Source organism: Nannospalax galili, unplaced genomic scaffold (genome assembly GCF_000622305.1).
Source record: "Nannospalax galili isolate Female #2095 unplaced genomic scaffold, S.galili_v1.0 scaffold395, whole genome shotgun sequence".
Classification (NCBI taxonomy): Eukaryota; Metazoa; Chordata; class Mammalia; order Rodentia; family Spalacidae; genus Nannospalax; species Nannospalax galili.
In genome coordinates, this window is record NW_008335527.1 from 337832 (window position 1) to 347527 (window position 9696).

The window sequence follows — 9696 nt, forward strand, 5'->3', positions numbered from 1 at the left end:
GCTGCTTAGAATGAGCAGGAAGTGTTTTGAGGGAGAGGGGATAGCTTTAATTATTCCCCGAGGTTCATGTACAAAGTTCCAGAGCAAGTGTTAGAGAGAGAAGACATCTGAGGAAGGAGGAGGAGTGTTTGGAGTCAGCTCTCCAGGCTGAGAAAGGACAGAATAGAGAATGGAAGACTGGAGAGATGTTTTTAAGCAGAGGGAGGCTGGGACAGAGAAGGCAGGGTGGAGCAGGGGCTGGGGTAAGAGGATCTGCTGAGGGACACAGGGCATTCCTCTCACAGCTGAGGGTCCTTAACAGGGCCATGAAAGCTCAGATATAAGGATCTCAGAGTCCTTGCCTAAATTACAACAGGAGAGTTTCGTTAGATTATCACTGTAGCTTAATGTGCCATTAGCAAGGCAGAATTCTTGGTCTGGGAATGCATATAAAGGAAAAAATGTTTCAAAAGCTGTGATAGCTCAGTGGGAATACCTTATTGGAACTGTTAGTGAACTTTGACTATAACAGCTGTTTTCGACTTTTATATTAAATCTCTTCAGGGAATATTGAAACACTACATTTCTTGTGCAAAACTAATCCAGAGCTGTGGCATCGCTATGTTGTCTATTCAGAACTTAGTAGAACATGTTTATCACATGAATTGTCATCGATATTTGAGAGCTTGGCTAGAGACTTTTGATGAAAGCTGTAACAGAAGATCTGTGAGGAGATGGTGGAATTCAGAAAGGCTGCAAGTGTTGGTGTTTCCCGAGCATTTTGCAGAAGTACATAAATCTTGAGTGATAGTCCAAAGCCACAGGAGGGCATCCTGGTGTTCTGTGCTGTGTAGAAGTTGCCGCCTTTAAACTGCTTCTTATATGAAAATATTTTGGTTTTGTAGTAATATGAATATCTTTTAGTTATTTTTGTACTTTGAAAGTTATGAAAGAGGATATGAAATTATAGATTTTGGTCTAACCTACAAGTATTGAAAGATCGCTTTATACTGTTTTGAAGGGGTTTAGTTCATATTTTTCTTGAAAAACTGTTGCTGTTACTAAATAAACATGTACTCAGTAAAAAAAAAATTTCAAAAGAAAATAAGTTTCTGCTTTACAAGAGTCTGAACATCAAATTTGGCCATCTTTTGAGACTACCTCCTGGATGAGTTAGCGGGCACAGCAGAGCAAGAGCCATAGTGGGTACTACCAGCAGCGTAACACTGACCCTAAGAGCATCCTTTATGGTGTCAGACCAGTCTCTCCACTCCGACTCACAAGTCATGCCTTCTTTCTGGGCATCCACTAAAGGAGGCCCCTCTCAACCCACCAAAATAAAACCAAACTGAACCTGTCTAATTGGTGAGGCCAGACCAACTCACAAACTAAACTGGGCTCTAAAGGAAAGCATATTCACTGTTCTGGAGAGAACAAAATTCTGATCATCCATAAGTCTCCTGAAGTCTAGCCAGAAAAGAAAATGGCAGGCACAGACATTGTCAGCCAGACATTCTGCTCCCTCCCACTCTAAAGAGTTCCAGAACAGGAAGAGTGGGGGGAAAGAGGAAGAGCCCTCACAGTGTGTGCAGACTTCCCTGGATGAGCTGTCACTCTGCCTGTGCTGTACCTTGAGAGTGAGGGGAACCATCAGAATAAAGGAATTAGTCTTTTACCCTTGAAGAGAAGACCAAAAGGAACTCTTTACAATCTACCCTGACCCACCCTGACCCCTGACAAATGAAGGTAGTCCAGAATTGCAGCTTGGAAACTTTTGGATCTCACTGCAAAGCCTCCCCATCCAGAAATCTTCAGTTGCCCACAGACTACTCCAACAGCCACAACAAGCAATAGAGTGAAGAGAGGCCAAAGGAGGCAAGGGGGCAGGGGTTCCCTAGCAAGATCACCAAACTGTTGAGCCAGAGAATAAGCCCAAGACATGGGGGTAAAAGTATTTACCAGACCAGACATCATCATCCCTTCCAAGGCTCAAGAGATGCCTTGGAAGTGGGAGAAGAAAGGATACAAGGGCAAGAAGGGGCAGGTGATGGGAAATGCTGTATTCTAGCCACGACTTGGCACAGCTGGTGCACTGCTGTACTCTCAGCAGCTCTGAGAACTTGGAGTGGACCTGCACAAGACTGGGTCTGCCAGTGTTCCTTCGTGAAGGGCAAGGGGCTCCTGAGGTGCCACCCCTCCGAGATCTGTCTGCAGTTAATGGAGGAGCGAGAGACAGTTTCTTCAGTAGAGTTGCCACTGGTAAGTTGCCTGTGCTCCTGTAAACAACCCTTCACCCATGCTCTTATAAGTAACCATAGTTTAACTGGGGCGGGGGGGGGAGTGAGAGAGAGAACTAATTGGGAAGAGGAAGAGGGCTGGTCAGAGTGGGAAGGGAACATGAAAGGCAATGGAGGGGTTAATATGACAGAAGTTTATTACATACAAATATGAAAATGTCATGATGAGGGGCTGGAGATATGGTTCAGTGGTTAAAAGCACTTTCTTTTTGCAGAGGACCCAGGTTCAGTTCCCAGCACCCACATGGCAGCTAACGACCATCTGTAACTCCAGTTCCAAGGAATCTGACACCCTCTTCTGACCTCCACAGGCATTGCACGACGCAGGTGCACTTATGTACATGCAGGTAATATGCTGATACACATAAAATAATAAAATATTTTTAAATGTCATAATGAGACTATCATTATGGCTCCTTTCTATTAGATAGCTGTATGGGCATGAGTCACACGGAAAGCACCAGCCAAGTCTCTACATGTATTAACTCTCACTCCTGCCTCTTGCTGGAGAGTCCTAGTGAAGGCAATTAGCTTAGCCATTTAGCCAACAGAATTACCTAGAAAAAGTCTAGATTCTATGATTTCTTTGAGGCTCAGGACATCTTGTCACAAAATCCTGTGGGTTGGGTCACTATATAATGACTTCCAACCTTGAGATCTGGCTATAAGGTTTTAAAGTTTGGCTAAGTTTTATGGTAACCCCTGGAGTGTGCAAGAGAAGAGTCTGGTACCTGATTTTGTTATCTGAGACCCAGTAGATGACTGTGATGATTTGAACAAAAATGTCCCCTGTAAGCTCCAAGTATTGGGACATTTTGTCCCCACACGGTGGCGCTGTTTTGGGAGGTTTTAGAAGGTGTGGTTATCCTGGAGGATCTCGTAGTCACTGGAGGTGGGCTTAGAGAGTTCTTAAGCCTTGCCAGATCTCCAGTTGCTCTTTTGCTTCCTGTGCCTGTGTGATGATATGAGAGCTTAGCTTCTGCTTCTGCTTCAGCCATCTCTGGCCACCATGCCTCCCCGCCATAACAGACTGTAATTCCCCTGGAACCCTAAGCTCAAATAAACTCTTCCTTCTATAAATTGCTTGGGTCAGTGTTTCTATCACAGCAATAGAAAAGTGACTAATACAATGACCCTTCATTTGAGGACTTTAAGGATCTGGTAAGGTGCTTACATTGACTAAAGCTGGTCAGTTCAATAACTGTCTTTGTAGGGCTTAAAGCATCAGATCCCCAGCTGAACCAGGGGAGATAAGCATCCTGTTGGTGACTGGTAGGATTTTATTTTGCAATGTTATTAATTATTTTGTTACACATCTTCTTTCATCTATTTAAGGTCATGTAGGTGCCACATCATCTTTTTGACAAGAACAGTTCAGGTTCCTTAGAGTTATTTTGTAGAACTTGGGAGAGCCCGGTGATTCTGTCAGTTTCCCTTTTTTAGGTGTAGGAGTAAGGGTCCTGCTGCCTCTGTGGTTTCCTTTGGAAGCACTGAAGACCTTCCTCTTTGCAAACTGCATACTGCTTCAAGTCTAACCTCTAGAGTGTCCATAGTCTGTCTGACCAGAGCCATAGAACCCTTTTAGAGGTGTTGCGTTATCCATCCCCTGGTCTACCTGGGACCAAGATGCCCTGGGAGCAAGAGACCAAAATCTTGACTGTTGTCTTGGCCCCACTGTCCTTACTAGTATTAGCCTCCATGTAAGGGCTGCTGAATGCCTAGAAGGCCAGTTATACATTCTTGAAGATCAAATAGTCATTTGAAATTCAGTCATTGAATAACACTTGAAGTTAGAACAAACATAAATTTTAAATAAACCTTGACCCTGGTCAGACCTTGTTTTGGAAGTAGTTAAGCACGTAACAAATTCAGTAGACCATATAATTACCTTGACCAAACATAAGCAAGTTTTAAAATTTTTTATTGTTTTATTGTGTGTGTGTGTGTATGTATGTGTGTGTGTGTGTGTTATGCATGGATTTAAGTGTACCACATGTGTGCAATTAATGCCCATGGAGGGCAGAAGGGGGTGTCAGATTCCCTGGAACTGGAGTTATAGAGGGTTGTTAACTGCCATGTGGGTGCTGGGAACCCAACTCAGGTCTTCTACACAAGTAGCCAATGGTCTTAACTACTGAGACATCTCTCTAGCTTCTTAAGCAAGTTTTTTTTAAAAGCCATATCATGTTTAAGTTAACTTTTACATTCTCATGATATACTTTAACCTTCTATCTTTGTCCTGATCTTTCTCTATTTTAGTTATCCTTTATTTTAGGACAAAACTTATGAAAAAATCTTTTCTTCTTCAAAAGCCAAGTAAGTAGTTGTCCTCTCAAGACCATTGGCACCCACGAGTAAACACACACACACACACACACACACACACACACACACACTAAATAAAACGTAATTTTTCTAAAGACAGTGATGGATGGATGTGGTGGTCCGGAACTCTCTTGTGACCAGGCCTGGGAGGGACATTCATGATGAATGGGCTGCTCTTCTCATTCTGCCTTCAGGGCACTGAGTCTTCCCCTGCTGCCCTGTGGTGGGCGGGGCTGTGGTCTGACACACCTTGTGGTTCCTAGTCTTGTCGCCTGGGTCCTGTGATGCTGCAGGTGCGTCTTGTTGTACACTCTTAAATCTGTAGCTTGTGGCTGCTTGGCCCTCTCAGCAACCCAGAGGGTTAGACTGGGCCCCCAAAATAACCACATTTCCGCTACCATTAACCCTTCCATGGCTTCCCATCAGAAAGAACTATACTCTCTTAAACAGTGAAGCAAAATAAAGAAAATTAAATCCCTCTTCCCTTAAGTTGCTTCTAGTCAGGTATTTTGGTCACAGCCATGAGACCCAAGTAATCCCCTTTAGTCTTATAGATGAGTCTCATAGATTTTCTGCCCAGAACTCTGGGCTGCTGTTAGATTTTCCTGCACGTCCTTCTTGGTCCAGCTCACCCTCTACATCTCTTCCTCTCCAGTATCCTGCAGCCATGGACTGTCACACTTCAGCTTCCTGCCTCCAGGCTTACATTTTCCCATAGTCCTCTGTGTAGAGTATCTGTTTCTCCTGATCATCCTTCCTCACCCTCTTGGGATAAATAAACAGTACTCTCTTGGGTCACATGAACCTTGAATCCACAAAAAGAAAATCTCACTTTATGAACATAATTTGCTCATTTCAAGGAATAAGATCTTTGAGAATATATTTTACTCTTTATCTCTTTTCCTTTTGTTTATTTGCTTGCTTGCCTGATTTTTCAAAACCAAGAACCTAGTGAAGAACTGTGGTTAAACCATTTCTTCATTATATGAGAAAAGCAGACTGAACCACAGATACTTCCCCAGGTAAGGAGGGTCAACACAAGCCACTTACCCAAGTAAGGAGGGTCAGAACAAGCCTCTAGTCCTCAGGCTCTGGGCAGCTGGCAAAGGCCTGTACCATACACCAGAGCTGCCACTGCATCGGGACAGGAACACAAGATGGCTGCAAACTGAGCTCCTTAGGGTCCTAGGAACAGAGGTGGCTCTGGTCTGATTCACCAGCTTCTCTATCCAGGAGAAATAGCTGGAGGCTGGGATGGGGACCAGCAGGAAACACAGGGATGGGCAGCTCTCAGATGTGAGGGGACTGGGGTTTAGTGGTGTCTACTGTGGGGAAGACACTCCTATGCATAAGGCTGGGGACAGGGGTCTGGGTTCATCCTCTCAGAAACAGCTGGGAATGGGGCAAGATAGAAAGACAGGAAAAACTAGGGACACAGGGAAGGGAATGGACTGTGGTTGGAGCTTCTTGTCTGCTGAAAGTCAGGAATTCTGGCACTATTAACATTTGCTGTAAAAGTCGCAGACATATATATACAATATAGCTACTATTTCTTTTATAGAAAGATATTTTCAAACAAAAATGATAAAATTGCAATGAACTACACTTAAGGCCTGAGCCTAATGACCATCAAGTATGGCCTTACTTTTTTCCCAGATTTTTTTCTGGGAATCTCACAAGCAAGGCCTTTGTTAAGTAAGCACATCTTTTAAAAAATATTCGATTTATTATTTTTATCTTATGTGTGTAAGTGCACCTGTGTGGTGAAATGCCCATGGAGGTCAGAAGAAGGCCTTGGAGTCCCCCTGAAACTGGAGTTATACAGCTGTTAGCTGCCACGTGGGTGCTAGGAATCAAACCCAGGTCCTCTGCAAGAACACTTAGTGTTCTTAATTGTTGAACCATCCCTTCAGTCCAGTAAACACACCTTAACTGCCCCAGTCCCTCTTTTGACCTGGGGCTTTCCTTTATCAGATGAGAGTCCATCCAAGGCACCTCAAGAACCACACTATGAGTTCATTTACCAAAAAAAAAGAAGCTCCTTGGTCACTCTCTGAGATGTAACCTCAGAAACCACAAAAAAATAGCAAAACAGCTACTGTAAAGAACACTTCACTTGGAAGTCTGCTTTAAGAAGATCACACCCACACCTAGGGTTAACATTCTCCCCAAGTGCCTGTCTCTAAGCCATCATACTTAAAATCCTTTCAGTCTGGCTCTTCCTGAAATTCCTTTCTGCAGCCAAGTCAAAAATCTGGTCTAGCTGAGCAGAAGTCTCTAAAGGATGAGGGGACTCTGGAGGCTGCAGTGGGTGGCAGTGGGAAGCAGTGTCTCCCCCAGGCTGACGCTGACAGGGAGGCCTGGCAGCCCAAACCCATGTGGCCTGGTGAAGTGGGCAGGTGCCTGGGAGAACAGGAGGAGGGCAGAACACATTAGAGACCGAGGAAGGATGGCCAGGTGAGAGCAGGATGGGCCTGGGCACACCTGGGCACTCCTGTCCTTCTTCTGGCTGCCACACTCACACCAGCCTCCAAATGCTCACAGACTCAGCTCCAGAGCTGATTTTACTGAGTATGGGCTATTGATGTGACTTTCAGAAATTTAAGCATTTCAGTGCAATTCTGACAGATGGGCCTTGCATTCTGCTTTAAACTTTCCCTAAATCAGTTCTCAGGAGGTAAATACTTAATCTTTCCTCATGAAATGAAACATGCTAAGGGAAACTATGCAAGGTACCCTGGAGCTTTCCTAATTTACTAAGTAGTCTGGCCTTCTGTGACATCACAAGTCTGAGTTTCATTCAAGAGAGCTGGGACCCTGTATTTTGCTGGAAGCCCTCTGAGCCCCCTGGTGATGCAGGAAATCACTGACTGGGGATGAGACGATCACAGAACAGGAGTGCCCACCAGACCCTGAGTCTCCTCAGATGCACAGGAAGGAGATATTTCCCTCTCTCTCATCATCATGCCAGCCTGCAACTCGGGTTTGAAGCTGTTTAAATGGTATTTAAGTGGTGGCTGGATGGATGCAGGAATGCATGGGTGGGTGCCACACTGTGATAGTCACTGAAGAGGACACCTTAAGAAAAGGAGAGATGTCTCAGTGGTTAAGAACACTGGTTGTTCATGCAGAAGACCCGGGTTCGAATCCCAGCACCCACGTGGCAACTAACAACTGTCCGTAACTCCAGTCCCAGGAGATCTGACAGCCTCTTCTGACCTCCGCGGGCATTGCACACAGGCATTGCACGACACGGGTGCACTTCCCTACATGCAGGCAATACACGCATACACATAAAATAAAAAGAAATGAAAAATGAAAAAAAGGAGAAAAGAAAAGGAAGCCTCAGGCTGGGGAGATGGCTCAGGTAGTGAAGAGGTTTCCTTGCAAACATGAGGACCTGAGTTCTAAGCCCACGACCCGAGCTACAAACATGGTGAGTGGTAGGGAGGAGGGGATGGGGAGATAACAGGGTTTCACTCCCTGGCCACCAGCCCAGGGCTTACATTCCAGACCAGGAAGAGGCACCTGAGGAGTGAGAGGAAAGGTTAGTTTAGTTAACCGCTGGCCTCCACAGGCAGGCACACACACACACACACACACACACACACACACACGCACAGGAGTCCACTATAAATTCTAAGATTTGAGAAAAAAAAGAAAAGAAAAAGAGGACCAGTGCGGCCCCTGAGGGTGTTGAAGTGGAGACACAGACTGGGCCACAGGAAGTGGGAGAAAGTGACGCCAGAGGAACCTTGAGAGAAACTGAGGTGCCCCACCCACATCTCCCAGCTCAGCTGTGAGCAGAAAGGAGGATCCTTCCTGTATCTCTCTGACTGCAGCTGGCTTTCTGTCAAGCCTTTGATGCTCAGGGGTCCACCAGAGCCAGGCCACTGAGTTCCGAGAAGGGACAGAGGTGTGGCAATCCCCGGGACAGGGTGCGTCAGAGCCGGGGCTGCTCAGCTCCTTCCTGGTGCCGCCCTGGCAGCAGAAAAGGGAGCCATCGCCATGCCTGGGGAGCCACGGAGGACTCGCGTGATCCCAAAGAGCTCTAGGAAAATATTTGGGAACTAGGATTCCGGAAGGCAGGACAAGGAGGAGCTGCATGGATTCACAGCCCCGGTTTCAGGAACTTCCATAAACTGGGAGAAACTTAGACATTCTCTACTCTCTTCAAAGCTCACCTGTGGCCAGCAGGTCTGGAGAAAGGACCCCATGGCACCGGCTGCAGCCACCAAGTTCACTCCTGGCACCTTAGCTCTGCTCCTTGTGGTGCTGCAGGGCTGTCTGTGTGCAAACCTGGACGGTGAGTTCCAGAACCTGTGGGAAGGAGGTGGGGCAGGGGCGAGGAGGGGGTGGGGGTGGCATCAGGAGGACCTGTCTGATTTGCATCCATCCCTTTCCTCAGCCTTCCAATCGCTGGATCACAGGCTTGTGCCAACGCAGCCAGCTTCCCTTTCCACATGATGCTTTGAACCACCACCCAATTCACCCGCTCTCCCTGCCCTTCCCCACTGTCCCACTCTTGACAGGACTTTAGCCTCTCTTCCACCAGCTGGCACTGCGTGCCCCCGACTGAGGACACATCCTAGCAAATCCAGCCCTTTTTCACCCAGGTAACCTAAAGCAGGAGGGAGGGGCACATAGGGGAGACAGTGGTGCTGAGTGGGGGCACATGGAAGCTTCTGCCTGTGCACCCTGAGCTCATCTAGTCTGACCACTGGGATGCAGCATCAGACAATGGTGTTCCTTCAGGAAGCAGTCAGTTTCTCCTTAAAGGGCAGGCATTAAATATTTTCAGCTTGGCAACCACACCGTGTCTGTTTCAGCATAAAACACTCAGTTCTCCCTTTACTGTGACAGCATCAGAAGACCAAAACAAACAAACAAACAAAAAAAGGAATGGGGAAGAGTTTGGTCTGTGTCTAGTCTACTGACCCCCTTTAGGGGATCGCTGTACTCCAGTATTGGCATCGTCACCCTTGGCAACTTCCCCAAGTGATGACAGAGCTGCATGTTGCACAGTCAGCTGGGCGTCTTGCCCTGCCTGTGGCTTCTGGGTGAACTCGGTGACAGGAGGAGATCCTGGGGTTTG

At 46.5% G+C, this 9696-nt stretch overlaps 1 protein-coding gene across 2 annotated transcripts in view; it reads left to right on the forward strand.

Moving 5' to 3' along the window:
* Window positions 1-8402: 8402 nt before the first annotated feature.
* Window positions 8403-9696, forward strand: part of LOC108490685 (retinoic acid early transcript 1E-like) — a 7111-nt gene continuing 5817 nt past the window's right edge. Inside the window, exon 1 of one of the 2 annotated variants that reach the window (XM_029562198.1) lies at window positions 8403-8907. In XM_029562198.1, the coding sequence (XP_029418058.1) occupies window positions 8817-8907 (91 nt within the window). In that variant the 5' untranslated portion in view covers window positions 8403-8816. The remainder of the gene's footprint in view (window positions 8908-9696) is intronic. The other variant, XM_017797471.2, reaches the window with a different exon arrangement.